Source organism: Saccopteryx leptura, chromosome 12 (genome assembly GCF_036850995.1).
Source record: "Saccopteryx leptura isolate mSacLep1 chromosome 12, mSacLep1_pri_phased_curated, whole genome shotgun sequence".
Classification (NCBI taxonomy): Eukaryota; Metazoa; Chordata; class Mammalia; order Chiroptera; family Emballonuridae; genus Saccopteryx; species Saccopteryx leptura.
Window position 1 is genome coordinate 40,216,923 of NC_089514.1, and position 19,311 is coordinate 40,236,233.

General features: G+C 43.8%; 1 protein-coding gene and 1 long non-coding RNA gene across 3 annotated transcripts in view; one reads left to right on the top strand and one right to left on the bottom strand.

Moving 5' to 3' along the window:
- LOC136383993 (uncharacterized) overlaps positions 1-11,975 on the bottom strand; it is a 76,376-nt gene extending 64,401 nt beyond the window's left edge. The window contains exons 1-2 of one of the 2 annotated variants that reach the window (XR_010747509.1): positions 11,796-11,975; positions 5,871-6,039 (exon numbers count right to left, since the gene is read on the bottom strand). This is a non-coding gene — a long non-coding RNA (uncharacterized lncRNA). The remainder of the gene's footprint in view (positions 1-5,870; positions 6,040-11,795) is intronic. The other variant, XR_010747508.1, reaches the window with a different exon arrangement.
- The window catches only part of SYPL1 (synaptophysin like 1), a 33,030-nt gene continuing 25,063 nt past the window's right edge, over positions 11,345-19,311 (top strand). Inside the window, exon 1 of the mRNA XM_066353997.1 lies at positions 11,345-11,524. Within this exon, the coding sequence (XP_066210094.1) occupies positions 11,456-11,524 (69 nt within the window). The 5' untranslated portion in view covers positions 11,345-11,455. The remainder of the gene's footprint in view (positions 11,525-19,311) is intronic.

Here is a 19,311-nt window from a genome sequence, read left to right on the forward strand (position 1 = left end):
CTTGTCAGACACATGATTAATATTTATAGGTTACTTTACAGGGGTAGCTATGAGTACATGTATATTTTTCATTTACCTTGTAGCTTCTCTCTTAGTGAAAGGACTTATACCTCCCTTCTTTATGACTCATAGCAGCACATGTATTAAGATGACTCACTCTGGCCTTCCCCCGACCCAAGCTCCCCTCCTTCCCAAAGTTTAATTATAAAGGAGTCCCACGGCAAGGTTCATTAAGCTTCTGTCGTGCATGTGTAGACCAGCCGGCTTCCGGTTTGTGGTTGGAGCAGGGCATGTCATCCTTACAGGGGTTGGTGGGATCTGTTTGCACCATCTCCAAGGGGGTCTGCAAGGAAGCCTAGGGCGAAGGGGTGTCGCCCTGCCTAATACAATTCTACGTGGGTGAATGTTTCCTAGTAGGGGGTGTATTTAGCTTCTAGAAAAACTAGGGGGGAGTAAAGTCAGTCTAGTTTTCACCAGATTCTAAAATGAATTTAGTTAGGACTTCTTTCAAAGTTTGGTTCATTCTTTCAACTTGTCCCAAGCTCTGAGGCCAGTAAGCACAATGTAACTTCTAATTAATGTTGAGTTCCTTTCCTACTAGCTGTGAGACCTTAGATACAAATGCAGGCCCATTATTAGACCTAATATTAATGGGCAAGCTAAATCTGGGAATGATTTTATACAGCAATTTCTTTTTTTTTTTTTTTTCCATTTTTCTGAAGCTGGAAACAGGGAGAGACAGTCAGACAGACTCCCACATGCGCCCGACCGGGATCCACCCGGCACGCCCACCAGGGGCGATGCTCTGCCCACCAGGGGCGACGCTCTGCCCACCAGGGGGTGATGCTCTGCCCATCCTGGGCATCGCCATGTTGCGACCAGAGCTACTCTAGCGCCTGAGGCAGAGGCCACAGCCATCCCCAGCGCCCGGGCCATCTTTGCTCCAATGGAGCCTTGGTATACAGCAATTTCTTAACAACTGTTACTGCGGTCTCATTTCTAGTAGAGAAAGCTTCTACCTATCCTGAAAAGGTGTCAGTAAAAACTAATAGATACTTATATCCCTGTGCTGGTGGCTTTATCTCAGTAAAATCTATCTCCTAATGTTCACCTGGGAAAGCTCCTCTACTTGGTTATAAAAAGGCCTCTCTGGCAACAAGCATTCTGGTCAAGTCACTAAGATTTCTAAAGGCCCTAGTGGTTTTAAAGCGACTTCTTTGGCTGCCTTATCTGCTGCCCAATTTCCTTTTGCTTCTTTTGAGTCCCCTTTCTGTTGTCCTGGGCAATGAATAAGCGCTACAGTTTGTGGCAACTGAATGGCTTCTAGTAAAGCTAAAATCTCATCTTTGTTTTTAATGTCCTTACTAGCAGATGTCAGGAATCCTCTCTCCTTATAGATTGCTGCATGAACATGGGCAGTAGCAAAAGCATACCTACTCTCAGTGTAAATGTTGGTCTTCTTTCTTTTGGCCCACCTCAACACCTGGGTGAGAATACTAAGTTCTTCCTGCTGAGCCGAGGTCCCCTGGGGCAAGGCTTGGGCCTAGATGGTGTTATCAGGAGTCACTACAGCCGTTCCAGGATATTAAACCCTATCTAGGACAAAACTGCTGCCATCTGTGAATAGCTGTTTTTTCCGCATCAGGTAGGAGTACATCAGTAAGGTCTGGCCTTGCAGTTTGAACAGAGTCCAGCACCTCAGGGCAGTCATGCAAGGGGATGCTTGGTTCTTTGTCAGGCATCAGGCTTGCTGGGTTGATCCTGCATCTGAACAAACTTAATGTGAGGCTGATCTATGAGCAGGGCTTAATACTGTGTGATCCTAGCATTAGCTATCTACCTTTCTGGAGTTCCTCTAAGCAAAGTCTCTACTGCATATGGGGCTTTCAGGAACAATTATTGCCCTGTGGTTAGTTTATCTGCCTCCCTCACTAGTATGGAAGTGGTTGCTATGGCTCTGAGACAGTTTGGCCATCTAGATGCAACAGGCCATCCAGCTGCTTAGAGAGGTAAGCTACAGGCCTTTTCCATGGCCATGGCCCTAAAGTTTGGGTCAAAATCCCTTTGCCATTCCCTTGCTTACATGAACAAAGAGCTGGAAAGGCTTTGTAATGTCTGGCAAAGCCAGGGCAGTGGCCTCAGTGAGGGCCTTCTTGAGGGTTTCAAAAGCTTCTTGTTCCTTATCTGTCCAAATTAACTCTTGGGTTCCTGCTGTACAGGAGTATAAAGGCTTGGCTATCTCTGCAAACCTAGGGATCCACAACCTGCAATATCCAACTGCCCTGAGAAATTCTTGAACTTGTCTCTTCCTAGTGGGGGCTGGAATTTGAAGGACTGCCTCTCTTAGCTGACACCCGGTACCCTAGAGTCTGCAGTGTTTGTAGAAGTCCCTCAGTGGCTGTGCAGCAGCTTACCTCCGTTTACACAGCTAGAAGCAAATCATCTATACTGTAGCAGTGTGCATTCTGGATGTGCCTGGCGGAAGGCGATTAGGTCCTGATGTAATGCCACCTCAAAGGGGGTTGGTAGAAGCTGGAAACAGGGAGAGACAGTCAGACAGACTCCCGCATGCGCCCGACCGGGATCCACCTGGCACGCCCACCATGGGGCGATGCTCTGCCCACCAGGGGGCGATGCTCTGCCCATCCTGGGCGTCGCCATGTTGCGACCAGAGCCACTCTAGCGCCTGAGGCAGAGGCCACAGAGCCATCCCCAGCGCCCGGGCCATTTTTGCTCCAATGGAGCCTTGGCTGCGGGAGGGGAAGAGAGAGACAGAGAGGAAGGTGCGGCGGAGGGGTGGAGAAGCAAATGGGCGCTTCTCCTGTGTGCCCTCGCCGGGAATCGAACCCGGCTCCTCCGCACGCTAGGCCGACGCTCTACCGCTGAGCCAACCGGCCAGGGCGGGGGTCGGTGAATTCTTGAAGCCCTGAGGTAATCTGGTCCAGGTTAGTTGTCCTGAAATGCCTGCCTCTGGGTCATTCTACTCAAAGGCAAGGATGGCAGAGGCCAGGGGAATACTGAAGAAAGTATCTTTCAAATCTAAGACAGTGTAAAATTTCAAGTCCGGTGACAACAGGCTTAAAAGGGTGTAGGGGTTAGGCACAATTGAGTATATTGTCTCAACCTGTGTATTTACCTCTCGTAAATCCTGGACTGGATGATAGTCTTTGATGCCTGGCTTCTGGACAGGCAGTAAAGAAGTATTCCATTGGGATTGGCAAGGAACAAGAATACCAGTTTCTAACAGTCTTTTAATATGATTACTTGCTCCCCTGAGAGAAGTTCTAGGAGGGCAGTGAGAACAGAGTGGGAAGCTCTAGTGCTAGTGAGGAAGTCTACCAGGTAGCCTCCTACCTGAAAGGCTAACAGGTATGGATCTCTGCCCCGTCAGCCCTCCTTTAGATTAAGGATTCTTGGGGTCTTCTGTGACTTTCTTTTCAGCTTTGGACAATCTTTCTTCCAGTGTCCTTCTTCTTTATAATAAGCACATTGATTTCTGCTTAACTTAGGCTTCCTTTTTCTTCTTATTTTGGTGTTCTAAACCAGCTACAACTACCTTTGTCATTTTCTTAGTCTGTTTCTCCTCAAGGGTGTCTCTATTATTATAAACTTTCTGAGCTATTTCTAACAATTGGGAAATCACTATCCCCAGGAAGCCTTCTAATTTTTGTAGCTTCCTCCTAATATCTGGAGTGGACTGTGACACAAAAGCTAAGCTAGGCCCTGGACGGTTGGCTCAGCGGTAGAGTGTCGGCCTGGCGTGCGGGGGACCCGGGTTCGATTCCCGGCCAGGGCACATAGGAGAAGCGCCCATCTGCTTCTCCACCCCCCCCCTTCCTCTCTGTCTCTCTTTTCCCCTCCCGCAGCCAAGGCTCCATTGGAGCAAAGATGGCCCGGGCGCTGGGGATGGCTCCTTGGCCTCTGCCCCAGGCACTAGAGTGGCTCTGGTCGCGGCAGAGCGACGCCCCGAGGGGCAGAGCATCGCCCCCTGGTGGGCAGAGCATCGCCCCTGGTGGGCGTGCCGGATGGATCCTGGTCAGGCGCATGCGGGAGTCTGTCTGACTGTCTCTCCCCATTTCCAGCTTCAGAAAAATACAAAAAAAAAAAAAAAAAAAAAAAGCTAAGCTAACTGCCCTAGCATTCTCTGGTGCTTCAGGGTCTAGAGGTGTGTAGACCCTGTCAGCTTCTTGCAGTCTCTCTAAGAAAGCTGAGAGAATTTCCTGGGGGCCTTGGATAACCTCCAACACCTTAGACAGATTAATGAGTTTCTTAGCAGCTCCCTGATCCCGGCTAACAGAAACTGGTGAAAGTGTTCAAAGCTTCCCATCTGACAGGAGTGTTAAGGTCCCACTTAGGCCAGACAATGGGGAACATCTTCTCAGGGTGGTCCTGCTTGTCCTCCTCAGAGCTATTTCTCCCAAGCATGACAGCTTTTCTTGCCTCTGATGTGATTCTTTCTCTCTCTTCAGTAGTAAACAAAGTAACTAAAAGCTGCTGGCAATCGTCCCAGGTGGGGTAACGTGTGTACAGCATAGATTCTAACAGTCCTGTTAGAGACTGAGGCTTCTCCCTAGTGGATGGAGCCAACAGAGGAGGAAGATATGGAGGGGGAAATCCTGAATCTCCCTGAACAGCTTGGAAAACAGGGACCTTCTTGTCTGCTGTTGGGGCTGTTGCTAACAAAACATGATGACCGTCTCTGACAGCACAGCCTTTCATCCAGGGAGGGGGATTCTCTACTAGAGCCCTTCACTGATCTATATACAGGAACTAGTCAGGGCAGCCCAGAGGCTTAGCTATTACATTCCACACAGCTCTGACATCTCTAGGATCTAATGAGCCCTGGTTTGGCCACTTTACCCTAAAGCAGGCATCCCTAAACTACAGCCCACAGGCTGCATGCGGCCCCCTGAGGCCATTTATCTGCCTCCCCCCCCCCCACACTTCCAGAAGGGGCACCTCTTTCACTGGTGGTCAGTGAGAGGAGCACTGTATGTGGCGGCCCTCCAACGGTCTGAGGGACAGTGAACTGGACCCCTGTGTAAAAAGTTTGGGGACCCCTGCCCTACAGGATGGCCATTTTAGTTCACAAAGAGTTCTAAGTCTCCCTTTGCTTACTTTTACACTATCATCATCAGAAAATCCAATTTTGTAATTCTTAAGTATACACTCAAGAGGAGTTTGACTCTTATTTGCCCTTCTACCATTGTTATAAACAATATGAGTACAAATTAACTTCCCAAGATTACAAAAGGGATCATGAACTGAGGTTTGTGCCAGTTTTCTAAAATATCTCCCATTGGAGAACCAAAGGACAGAGAACTCTCAGACAAAAGGGAAGGGGGTGCCCATCCTGAGAAGAACCACAGACTGGAAACTCAGGCTCAGGTACCTGAGCTCCTTGTTCACACAGTCACTGAGGGGTTTTCAACACAGAGACAGAGTAACAAAACAAAAGTAAAGACCGAGATCTCGACAGGAGTAAAATCAGAGAGGGACCCTTGAAAATACAGGTCCTCTATCTGGTGAAGAATGCAGGAAGGAAACCCGAAGAGGGACCAAACTAGGAGATGTCTTTTAGGATATCCTGTAAAAACAAACAAAAGCAGCACAACAAGCAGAGGGCAAACATATGAGAGCAAATCGAAATGTGTCCTAGGAAGCTTGAGATGGGACTCAGTCCCAGTAACTGTCCTCCCAAGAACACACAAATCCCTCTTCCAAATAACCCTCTGCCAACATCTTGGCACTGGAGAGCCTATTGTGTAACTTCAATCACGTCTGATCCTCCCTCGATCACAATAGTACAGATGGCTAGCCACAAACAAACAAACCACAAATGGAACAGATTAAAAATCTGCTCTGCTTACCTCCAGAGGATTTCTTGATGACTCCAAATGGGTGGATGGGCATACTGATTGTCTGCGGCTGACTGTCAGCCAGACAGAAAAGACCAGTGGGGCCCTGGAACATCTCAGGTGGTGCCTCCCCTGCTTGGTTTCTGCTCCTGGAAGTCAGGCCAAGGAGATCAGCAGCCCACTTGTGTTGCAAAGACAAAAAGACAAATGAGTCCAAAGGACTCTTATCTCGCTGGGGCCTCCATTAATATGTTGTATTGGAACAGCAAGAAACAAACGTCTTGCCAATCAATCAATTAGCCAAATGAAGGAGTTTTTAATTAACTGGCTGTGCAGACCGCATCGAGACCTAAGTCATTCAAATCAATGTGGTGGGAAACACAGTTTGGGGCTGGCTTTTAAGGGGAAAATTACATACTGACTGAGGAATGGGGAGAGAGGAAGCATAGCAGTAAAACAAAGCAGTGAAACAAGCTTTCTTACAATGTTTATCTATAGGGTTAATTCAGGGAGAAATATTCTGAGAACAACTGCTACTTTGCAAAGCTAGCCCAAGGCCACAGTTTGGGAAATAAGCCTCAAGGTCAGGAATAGAGAGTCTTTTCAGAAAAAAGCTAAGTTCAGCTAAAAGTCTCTTTGTTTTAGAAAAAGTAAGTTTTGCCAAAAATTATTCATGTTAAGAGCCTTTCTTTTCTACACTTCAAGAGAAAGACAAATACCATATGGTTTCATTTATATGTGAACTCTTATGAACAAAATAAACTAACAGACAATATAGAAACAGACTCATAGATACCAAGAACAGACGGACATCTGTCAGATGGTTGCGGGGGAGGAGGTTGAGTGAAAAGGTTGAAGAGATTAAGCAAAAACAAACCAGCAAACCTATAGACACAGAGAACAATGTGGTGATTACCAGAGGGAAGGGGGGGGCAAAGTGTGTGGGCACAAGGTGAAAGGGAAATAAATGATGATGGAAGGAGACTTGACTTAGGTTAGTGAACACACAATGCAGATGATGTGTCATAGAATTGTAAACCTGAAACCTATGTAATTTGATTAACCATGTGACCCCAGTAAATTCAATAAAAATTACAAGAAAAATTCACAACCTTTTGATTGTCTAATCAAATCTCACTTGCTCTGCTAGTCACCACCAACTCCTTGTCAGGAAAGTAGGAGCAACTATGAGCTTAGCTGACTGACTGAAGTTGTACTGGGCTTTATACAACTGAAGGTAACAGCTATTGCCCCTCCTGCTTTGTTTTGCTCAAATTCTATAAATGAGTTCTGACAAGTGATCCAATACTCTTTTGTTCACTGTAAGTGATCTCAATCTTTTTAAAATTACTGGTACATGGTCAAGGAAGAGAATTTCTTAAAGTACAAGGGGTGTACTGTAGCACTAATGGCTTTCAAGGGAACAGCCATGTCTTCCACTGGTTGGTGTGAACAAGAAGCAGTCAGGAAAACAAGGAGTCAGAAGATTGAAAATAGAAAGTTAATCTCAGAAGTTAAGAAAGGGCCTGCCCAATTCTAATTTCTGAGACTTTCAAAAAATGGGGGGAAAAATGGAGAAATGTCAAAACTGGGTTACCAAATTACAGTATATTTTAGATTTTTAAAGTTATAAAGAGATTAACAGTTAAATATATACTTCTCACAAAAATTAGGGGCTGTTTCAAAATGAACATGAAGTGATAAAAAAAAAAGCATTTGATTTTTTTCATTAAGCAAGAACATCAGAAGAGCAAACAAGTCAAAGAAAGTTGTTTGATTATGCAAATGAGATGCAAAACCAACTGTTATTTCATTGGTGAAAATGCACTATACAAAAGATTGAAAGTACTGGAGTATCTGCACATTCCCTGGTCCCCTAATTTTTGTGAGCAGTGTGTAGGTATATACTGGCAGTGTGTGTGTGTGTGTGTGTGTGTGTGTGTATATATTATATATATATTAGTATATATATATTAGTATATATATATTAGTATATATATATTAGTATATATTAGTGTGTGTGTGTGTGTGTGTGTGTATTAGCAAGAGAGATAGAGACAGATACAGATAGAGGGACAGATAAGGACAGGAAGGAAGAGAGATGAGAAGCATCAGCTCTTCGCTGCAACACCTTAGTTGTTCATTGATTTCTTTCTCATATGTTCCTTAACCTGGAGGCTCCAGTAGAGCAAGTGACCCCTTGCTCAAACTAGAGACCTTTAGCTTCAAACCAGTGACCTTTGGGCTCAAGTCAGCGACCATGGGGTCACGTCTATGATCCCATGCTCAAGCCAGTGACTCTGCGCTCAATCTGGTGAACCTGCGCTCAAGCCAGATGAGCTTGCGCTCAAGCCGGTGACCTTGGGGTTCGGACCTGGGTCCTTTGTGACCCAGTCCAATGCTCTATCCACTGCTCTACCACCTGGTCAGGCTAACAGTTATATTTTTAAATGTCATAAGTAATGTTGCAGAGAACATTGTTCCGATCTGTCATGTGTATCTTATTTGGAAATCACATTAGAGTCTACTTTGAACCTTTGTGACTATGAAATCTAAGCCAAATAGCACTACTATCCACAATCAACCTCCAGGTGCCCACTCAAAAAGCCACAACAGAATGGAAGTAAAGGTTTAGAAAAATGGACTAAAGAGAATAATACAAAGAGTAGCAAGGAAAGCTGTAAGAAGATCACTTTCTTGAGACTCTGCTAACTGGGTGCCAGGAGCAAAGGTGCAGAAACAAAGTAGAAAAGGAAGTAATAACACTTAGAGTACCCCTTACAGTGGTCTCAGGTGCACTGGGTGCCATGCATGGTTACTGTCTACTGTTAACCCTGAGGGGCATCACTGATTTACTTAGTAAGAGGAATCAGCAACCAACTACTAGGTGCCCATTCAGTATAAAGCACTATGCTGGGAACTAGGGAATGAAAATCAGAGTAAAAAGAGTATGACTGTCTGTTGACAAGGAAATTGAAATGTGTTCTCTGCGCTCTGGGAAGCTAATAGGGAGATAAATAGTGATAGATAAAATGACTACTCAGCTGCCATCACGAAAACAGTGCAGGCCCAGAGGAGGAGGAAGGGCTCCTAACAGAACATTCTCACCCCCTGTGAGGTTGTAGTTACTGTGCTTGCTGTTCTCTCTCTTACTGGTTTCCTGGTCTTTACTTTGAAATGTAGCAAAAAGTTTACCTTCACAGGAATGCCTGGAAAAGCTTACAATGGGGAAGGACCTGACCATTAGGTGAGTCTAAACCACAGTAGTTGTTTATGAAAGCCTAGCCACAGGCCCAGAGGCACCTGGACCAGCTGTTCCTGCGACATTCCTGACCTCTGGCTGTCTTCAGGATTTACCAAGGACACCATATAAGATCACACTGATTAGGCCTGTGCTACATCAGAAAGAACTTGCAGAGGAGGTGTTTCTGCAGCTGAATCCCCCTCCTCCTGCTCATCGTCAAGTCAGTGACCAAGGCCACAAACCAACGTGTTAATCTGAGCACGTCCAGGTGCACCCAACCCCATACCGCAAATGCCTGCAGCAACCCCTTTAATGCTCCCCCTGGCAGCGGGGCCTGACACCCTTTGTTGGTCTCAGGCCATCTGCACCCAGGCGCTTTTAAAATAAATTTTCCTTTTGGAACAACCTAGCCTTCTGTTCTTGGTTTGGCCCAAGGTTTCTGCCTTTCAAATAGGTCTCAAAGAGAAAAGGTTAGCGTCCTATAAACAGCTTCAAAAAGTTATCAATCCCTCCTAGAATATCTTCAATGGCAAGGAACCTGCTAACTAACAGGTTAAATGCCTGTTAAATCAGTATATATGAGCAAGTACCTGGAAGTTGGTATCGAGATGCTACTGTGCTCAATTCCTTTCTTCCTTACTTACTGGTACATGGTGTTAACGACCTTACAACCCAAACACGCCATCAGGCTACCATTCCAGCTCTCCAAAACCTCCAAGATGTTGGGGAAGCAGAACGGAGATCACTACCTCATGCTCTGATAACTGGGTGCAAGGAGGGAAGTGTCACCTAAGCTGAATCTTGATGGGGGAGCAGGATTAGCATTCTACAGAAAAACACCAAGAATGACATGAACGACAGGGTGAGCCTCTCTGGTCAAGCCTTTTTCTACTAGATATAACCTTCTCCTCCATATTTAATCCTGACTCAATAGTAACTGACAATAAACTAAATTTTCCTAAGAATGTTTGGTGAATCATGCTTCTGAGATACCTATGTTAATCCAAATTCGGAGGGACCTGAATTATGGAAGACAGGAGCAAGGTCCGTCGTTTACACATTAAAGTTTTATTGTCTAGCTTGGCCAAGCGGCGGGAACTCCGACAGAAATCTGATGGAGAGCGCACTGGCCCTTTGTTCTACTTAGTTTTTATAGTTTTGTAAGTGGGAAGTACAGAAGCAAAAATTGCAATTAGGAGCCCTAAGCTTACCGCTATTGGTTATAGTCATATGTCCTTTAACATGATTAGGACCACGTTCAATTTGCAAACCATACATCATTTTGGAGAAAACAAAATTTACAAGTCAACACAATGGTAGAAAGATATCTCTTTACATATTAAAAGGCCTTCCTATATTTTCTAGTGTTCATCCTCCATCTCTCTGTCCAGAGTCAGACGTATTAACCACATGCATTTACATAAGAGAGGTAGTTTCCGTGGGGACAAATGCCCGCAAATGGCTCATAGTTATAAGAAAAGGTTTATTTTGGCTTTTCCCTTCCTGCACCTGGCTAGCCATTCACTCCTTTCCCCACAGGTGTGGTGGAATGTCAGGGAATCTGCTTTCCTCCCCTTGCATTTACAATACAATGCCAAGGGCCATCCTGGTTATGCCAATCACACAGTACAGAGACTATTCTCACAATTTCTCTGCACACCTTAACCCAAATTAATAAAATGTTCTCCAAGCCTCCTAAAATATTAATATTAATTCTGTAGCCTTTGGTACTTTACAACACCTGCGGGTGAAATGGCTCAGTGGCTCCTCACCTACATCATAGTCGCCCAAACATCGTTGTTCTTCAATAACTATCCACCATTTTAATCAAAGGCCTCTAAAGCCAGCTTCATCTGTATCAATACTTTATAAAGCCACCAAAAAGTTGGGACTCCGAAGAGAAAGGCGCCCCACGGCGGGAGACTAACGAACACAGAGAGGACTGTGCGCAGGGAAGCAGCTCTCGCCGCGCAGACGCGAAGGTGCATGCGCATGCGCGTGAGGAGCCGGCTCGCCAGGGACTGCACTTCAGGGAAGGGGGCGCGGCATACGCAGCATGGCGTCCAACATCTATTTGGTTCGCGAGCGGATCAGCCGGCTCGGCCAGGTGCGGCCCAGGGAGGCCCCTCCCCTTCCCAGCCCTCGTCCACCCCTCGCCTCCCGCCGCCGCCCCTCTTAGTCTCCTCCCCGCGTCTCACGAGCTGCTCAGCCGCCGCCGCCCCGCCCCGCGGCCTCCCGGGCCCGCCTCCCCGAGCTGCCCCGCCTGCCCGTCCTCCTCGCCGCACCGCTGTCTCCGCGGGGGCCTCCTCCTCCGCCCGCCGGCCTGACTGTCTCTCCCTCCTTCCCTCAGAGGATGTCGTCCTTCCAGCTCAACCTCAACCCGCTCAAGGAGCCGCTCGGCTTCATCAAGGTCCTCGAGTGGGTGAGTGCAGCCGCCTCCGCCAGGCCGGGACTCGCGCCGCCGCGCCGCGCTCTGGCCGCGCCGCTCCCCCAGCGCCCTCCGCGGGCGGCCCCGAAGCGGGGCGCGGCCCAGCCTGCGCGGGCCTCCGAGTCGCCGCCACCCCGGCGGGGGCCGGGATTGGGGACGGGGCTGGCGGGGGCGGCGGGCGCGAGGGGTCCCGCGGGCGGTGTTGGGCCCTGACGCCGCCGGGCCGGGGTCCCGCGCCGAGTCGCCCGCCCACACTGAAGCTCACCTCTGGGTGCCCCGGGAGCTCCCATTCTCTCTGGCTTCACGGTTTCCCGCAAGGGAAGAGAGGACTTCCTGTTGCGGTCTAACCGAAACCGGCGGCCACGCCGCTGCGCCTCCGCGCGTCCTGAGCTCGGCTGCCGGGCGGACCTGAGGCCGCTCCTCCGAAAGCTAGTTGTTTCTTACCGAAGCGATTTGATGAGCACACACGTCTTAATTTGTGTTTAACATTGGCTCCAAGTTAAAAATGTATAAAAATAAACTGTTGGTCAGGGAAGCTAGTGGCGGGGATGGCAGCGGGAGACGCGGGGCGGCGGCGGAGAGGTCTAGCAGAACGCGCGGTGTCAGCCCGAGCCTCTTAAACACAGGCTAGGAATCGCCATCACGATTAAGTATTTCCAAGCGACGGCCTGCGATTAGCTTTAGTCCCTTTCTGGGAACACTCAGTCATTAACATCGCAGGAGACATTAATTTGACCTTGACAATGATCATGTCACTTTGGAGGAGTTGGTGAATACACCAGGCTGGTAGAATTTCTTCAGACTTTGTGGCCTAGTACATTTTAGTGCTGATTTTCAGGCGCACATTAATAGGCAGCTGGCATCTGTCCAGCATGTACAGGCAGGCAAGTTTTTCTAGTGAACAAATTTTACATCTAACTTTAACTGTGTATTTTAGTGACATGGTGATGAAAAGCAAGAATTTTCGATTTCCTGATTTAAATAACCTACCCAGGATGATTTATAAAGTAACAAAGAAACAAATTCTCTAATGGGCACGCAATCTCGCAATCTGATTTCCTACCTACATCCAGTTCCCTACTTTTACCCCAGAGTTCCACTTGGTGTTTTGTGAAAACTGAAATCGAGATTTCACACATATCTACTTTAAAGACGCATAAATATGAATGCTTAGGTTCTGTAAACCTAGGTTCAGATTTAAATACATATGAAGAAAATTAATTGAATATATAAAAATTTAAAATTGCAATTTAACTAAGCTAATCAAATATAATGGTTAAGAAAAGTCTTATACCTAGAAGACTTAATCTCATTGAGGATTACAGTTAAACTTTTCCTTACACAAAGAGGCAGTTGTTTATATTTATGCTTATATTATTTACTTTTAAAAAGATGTAGACTTTTTCTTAGTATTTTAAAACAGCAATAAATATTAGTAGTTGCAGTCTGATATGTTAATATTTTGAATAATATCCTTTAAAATTTTTTTCAAGGATGTACTACTGTTAGTTTGAACAATTTATTACACAGGAGAACCTTTTTTGAAAAGATTCCTACATTCCACCATTGTTAATGGTGTAGGAAATGTTTGTTCAACAAATATTTGAGTATGTGTTATATACAGGCATTGTGCTAAGCACTAGCGCAAACATGAGAAAATTTGTTTTTTTCTTACACACTATTAAGAAAGACATGAAAACAAATATGAAAATGACGTATGACAAATACTATAATAAAGGTATTAACAAAATTAATAAGTTAAAGGAAGGAGAAATCAATTGCTTAGAGGAACCAGGGAGACTTTTATAGATGAAATAACACTTGAAGGATGAGAACTTGTTCACTGGGAAGTGACTTTCCAGGCAAAGGGAACTTATGTTCAGTGATGTGAAAAGTTAAAGCAGCATAGCCCTGTTTGAGAACTCGAAGTATTTGGGATTGACTGGAACATAGATAGACCTGGGGGGGGGAGAGTGTGATTTGAGATGATTCTAAAAGACTTCAGAGGACTTGCAGAATAATTTGTGGAGTATGTTATGTGCAGGTACAGAATTTTGGGTAGTTTATTGGATAGCTTCCATTTAAACCCAGAATTCCTAATATAGGGTGAGCACATTCTCATTCAGGTGTTTTAAACAAGTGAATGGTATGATTACGGTTTGCCTTTTAGAAATTTTCATTTTGTCAGCAGCTAGGACATTGGAAAGGCCATAATTGAAGGAAAGGAAGAGGGGACACCTATTGCTTGAGAAATTATGAGGACCAAAAATTAATAGCAGTGGGAATAGAGAAATTTAGAAATACGAATATATCTGGAGGCTGAATAGGAGGGAGGACTCAAAGATGACTGCCATATATCTGATTTGGGTTGGTAGTGGCAGTGCTATCCAAGATACATTACTAAGGAAAAGAAGCAAATTTTTGGTAGAAGATAAATAAGGATTTGGATGATTGAGTTTGTGAGATCTTTGGGTCATAATAGTGAACGTACAATATAGGCAGTTAGATATATTCATCTGGGTTTTAAAAGATAAATATGGGTTGGATATTCAACAGAGATGTACCACTAAAGGAGAAGAAATGGTTTGAAAGATGGAGAGGAAAACATTTTGGTACCACTATTAGAATTTTAAGTAAAGAGAACTCAACAATATCAGGTTCAATAGGGAGATTCGCTAAAATAAGGGCTAAAATGCATCCTTCGTTTTGGTAATCAGGAGGCTATTGGTGGCTTTAGTAAGAGCAGTTTCACTAAAATCAGAAACCAGAATGGTAGGGGGCTGAACTGATATATGGTAAGAAAGTGAAGAGAGTGAGGAAAAACCACTATTTGACTGAAGATGGGAGAAGTAAGGTAGTACCTCATTTTAAAGATGGGAAAGACTGTATAGATTTGTCGGCTATTGGTAAGAGACTTGTGAATAGAATTGTTGGAGATTAAAAACAGGCACAAAGCCTAACCAGGCGGTGGTGCAGTAGATAGAGCGTTGGACTGGGATGCAGATGGACCCAGGTTTGAGACCCCGAGGTCGCCAGCTTGAGCGCGGGCTCATCTGGCTTGAGCAGAAAGCTCACCAGCTTGACCCAAGGTTGCTGGCTCGAGCAAGGGGTTACTCCAGTGGTCCCCAACCTTTTTTGGGCCATGGACCGGTTTAATGTCAAAATATTTTCACTGACCGGCCTTTAGGGTGGGACGGATAAATGTATCACGTGACCAAAACAAGTGTCAAGAGTGAGTCTTAGATGTAACAGAGGGTCATTTTTAAAAAATAAAACATCGTTCAGACTTAAATATAAATAAAACGGAAATAATTTAAGTTATTTATTCTTTCTCTGCAGACTGGTACCAAATGGCCCACGGACCGGTACTGGTCCGCAGCCTGGGGGTTGGGGACCACTGGGTTCCTTGGTCCGTTGAGGGCTCGCGGTCAAGGCATATATGAGAAAGCAATCCATGAACAACTAAGGTGTCGCAACGAAAAACTGATGATTGATGCTTCTCATCTCTCTCCGTTCCTGTCTCTCTGTCCCTGTAAAAAAAAAAAAAAAAAAAAAAAAAAAAAAAAAAAAACAGGCACAGAGCCCCTGCCAGATAGCTGGGTTGGTTAGAGCATTGTCCTGACGTGTAGAGGTTGCTGGTTCAATCCCTGGTCAGGGCACATACAGGAACAGATTGATGTTCCTGTGTCTTTCTCTCTCCCTTCCTCTCTCTCTAAAATCAGTCAATAAAAATAAAAAAATTTTAAAGACAAAGAGGAGAATGAATAATAAAAGGAGGGTCTAGAGGAGAAAAGTCCATTTTAGGAATCTTTAAACGTGTTTTGAATGAATTGTTAAAGTTTCATAAGGCCTAGATTGAGGTGTGTTGGGGGGGGTTACCTCTAAAAAAGTCAATAAGTAAGTTTACAAACTAACGTAAAATCTAGATGAAGGCTGCGTACCATCCATGTAACTAAAAGAATTCCCAAATCATCTTCTCTAGCAAGGCTCTAGATCAGTGGTAGTCAACCTGGTCCCTACCGCCCACTAGTGGGCATTCCAGCTTTCATGATGGGCGGTAGCAGAGCAACCAAATTATAAATAAAAAGATAGATTTAACTATAGTAAGTTGTTTTATAAAGATTTATTCTGCCAAACTTAGCGAAAATCCGACATAAAGTACTTGGTAAGTAATTATTATTATTATATGCTTTAACTTGTAATTCTGCTTTATAAATTTTATAAAGTTACTTCCCTACTTTATAAATCTCCAGTACTGTGGAACTGGTGGGCGGTTAGAAAATTTTACTAACAGTATAAAAGTGGGTGGTAAGTATAAAAAGGTTGACTATCCCTGCTCTAGATAAGTGGTCCCCAAACCCTGGGCCCCAGACTGGTACCGGTCCGTGGGCCATTTGGTACGGAGCCACAGAGAAAGAATAAATAACTTACATTATTTTCATTTCATTTATATTTAAGTCTGAACGATGTTTTATTTAAAAAAAAATGACCAGATTTCCTTTGTTACATCCGTCTAGGACTCACTCTTGACACTTGTCTTGGTCACGTGATACATTTATCTGTCCCACCCTAAAGGCTGGTCCGTGAAAATATTTTATGACATTAAACTGGCCCGTGGTCCAAAAAAGGTTGGGGACTACTGCTCTAGATGATATTAGACTAACATATAACCTGATAATATGAACCTTTCAAGGGGTTACAAATCTGTGTCTCATAGACATGAAGGCGAGATGCCCAGTAAATATATATTTATTGATAGAATAAAAATACAATTGCTGCCTGACCAGTGATGGTGCAATGGATAGATCAGGGGTCCCCAAGCTATGGCCCGTGGGCCGCATGTGGCCCCCTGAGGCTGTTTATCTGACTCCCGCTGCACTTCCAGAAAGGGCACCTCTTTCACTGGTGGTCAGTGAGAGGAGCACAGGATGCAGATGCTGTGCTGAAGTACTTTATGTGGCGGCGCCACAAAGCACACGTCACTCACGTACAGTACTACTTCCGATGACACGGGATGCACGCATCATGGCTCCGGAAGCCCGTCATATCACTTGTTACGGCTAGCAGTGACAAATATGGAACCGGACATTGACCATCTCATTAGCCAAAAGCAGGCCCATAGTTCCCATTGAAATACTGGTCAGTTTGTTGATTTAAATTTACTTGTTTTTTATTTTAAATATTGTATTTGTTCCCGTTTTGTTTTTTTACTTTAAAATAAGATATGTGCAGTGTGTATAGGGATTTGTTCATAGTTTATTTAATAGTCCAGTCCTACAATGGTTTGAAGGACAGTGAACTGGCCCCCTGTGTAAAAAGTTTGGGGACCTTTGGGATAGAGCATCAGCCTGGGACACTGAGGTCCCAGATTCAAAGCCCCAAGGTCACTGGCTTGAGCATGGTCTCATCTGGTAAGCGCAGGCTCACTAGCTTGAGCACGTTGAAGGCCAAGGTTGCTGGCTTGAGCAAGTGGTCACTGCCTTGAGGCCAAGGTTCCTGGCTTGAGCAAGGGGTCATTGGCTGGGCTGGAATTCCCTTATACCCCCCACCCCTGTCAAGGCATGTATGAGAAGCAGTCAGTGAATAAAGTGCTATAACTGATCTCTCTCCCTACTCCCCACTTTAAAAAGTTTTTTTTAATACAATTGCTGAAGCAGAAGCATTTTTACTTTGCTTCTAAACTGCAGCTACAATATTATTTGTATAGATAAAGAATTTATATATTATGTTTCTTTTTTTTGTTTTGTTTTGTCTTTACAGAGACAGAGAGAGGGATAGACAGGGACAGACAGACAGGAATAGAGAGATGAGAAGCAATCAGTCATTAGTTTTTCATTGCGCATTGCAACACCTTAGTTGTTCATTGATTGCTTTCCCATATGTGCCTTGACCGCGGGCCTTCAGCAGGCCAAGTAACCCCCTGCTAGAGCCAGCACGACCTTGGGTCCAAGCTGGTGAGCTTTTGCTCAAGCCAGATGAGCCCGCGCTCAAGCCAGTGACCCCGGGGTCTCGAACCTGGATCCTAAGCATCCCAGTCCGACGCTCTATTCACTGCGCCACCACCTGGTCAGGCATGTTTCTTATTTTTATATTTTTAATGTACTCAGGCCCCTAGTTACAGTGGCTGGCAGAAGCATTGCTTTAGTTCTCTTTTTGTAATTCAGTGAAAGTTTAATATTTGTAACATTTATATGGGACTATTGATACTTTATAGGGCTGTTGGAATATTGAGTTAATTTATAAATGTATGAGTGATGACAATATACTTGACCAGTTCTTAGTTATTTTTTCAGGACGGAGATGCTATGTTTCTAAAAGATCAGACCAGAGAGTGGATAGATTTGAGCCCTATTATGACTGTCAGACAGACATATGTCCTGGTCCTTCAGGATCACTAAGTTCTCTGTTAGGTATTTTAAACTTTAGAAATGACATGTTGTATACTTTTTGTCTTCTGATGCGTTTTCCTGCCTGGAGCAGTCTATCAAGTTGACAAAATAAAATTTAGATAAGAATAGATGCTCCGTATGTGTGGACTTGAACACAGAAGTAAAAGTCAAGGATTTTTATCAAAGCAGCTTTTTATAATATTTAATATTTCTCTGATAAATTTTAATTTGGTTCTTTATAGTCAGTTATTCCTACTATTTAGATCAAAGTTTTTCATTAAAATGATATTATCTCCTTATAATGTCAAGCACTGTGTTTTGGACTTCCTTGCTACTACCTTATAAAGGGTAGACAGTGAACAAATATTTAGCCCTTAAGGAATTCAAGTAACATGCTTCTCTAATTCCACACACACAAAATTATAGAAGAGGTACTGTTTGGGGAATATATAAGGAATAACAGACTAACTTGAATTTTAGGATTATTAACCATCTCTCATTTTTGTCAGGGCTGGTCAACTTCATTCTCACTATTAATGAGATATTTATTGAGTATAATATGTATTCTAGGGCTTTACCTATGTTTCTCATTTAATCCTCTAACAATCTTATGAGGGTTGTTATCCTCATGTTACTAAAGATTAGAGATGAAGTAATTTACCCAATATGCCATAACTCTTATTATATCCAAGACTCTTAACAGTTTGTTCTTAGTCATTTTGATAATTTACCTTTGTGTTTCTAAGTGACCTTTTAATTAATTATAAGTATTTTAAAAATTGCCAAAAATTTAAGCTTAAAAAACAAAAATGTAAGATACCTGAAGTAATTTTTTCTTGTTAAATGCATGTTTTTAATAAGATCCTAAGAGCTAAAACAAGTAGGGTCTTCTTGATTAATTTATGAAATTTGAAGTTTTTTCTGATTTTATACTTATGCCTTTAAAAACATTACTTTGGTATAAATTGTTATCCAGGAAAATTAGTGTCAAAAAACAGTAAGAAAAACTGTAACTCTTTGAGCATTACATATATTAATGTCATTAAACCACAAATTTTCAGAAATATATAATATGTTTCTATAAAGTATTTAAAGTTTAGTTACCCCAAGTACACTTTTAAGATTTGTGGCTTACAATATGACACAGAGGAGCATCCTCAAAATATAAACTGTTTGTATTGCAGAGTTGGGGTTGGGGCATAGATAGACTGATGTTTGTCTCATCTGTCTGCTTAATTTTTACATTTTCAGGTTATCAATCTGTAACACAGACTACTTTTTAGAAAATTTATCTTTCTCTTAACTCTGCCATTTGTGTTTGTTTACCCACCCCCCTATTATGGAAAGAGAAAAAGGATTTCAAGTAACATTTTAATAGTCTTATGGATCTCC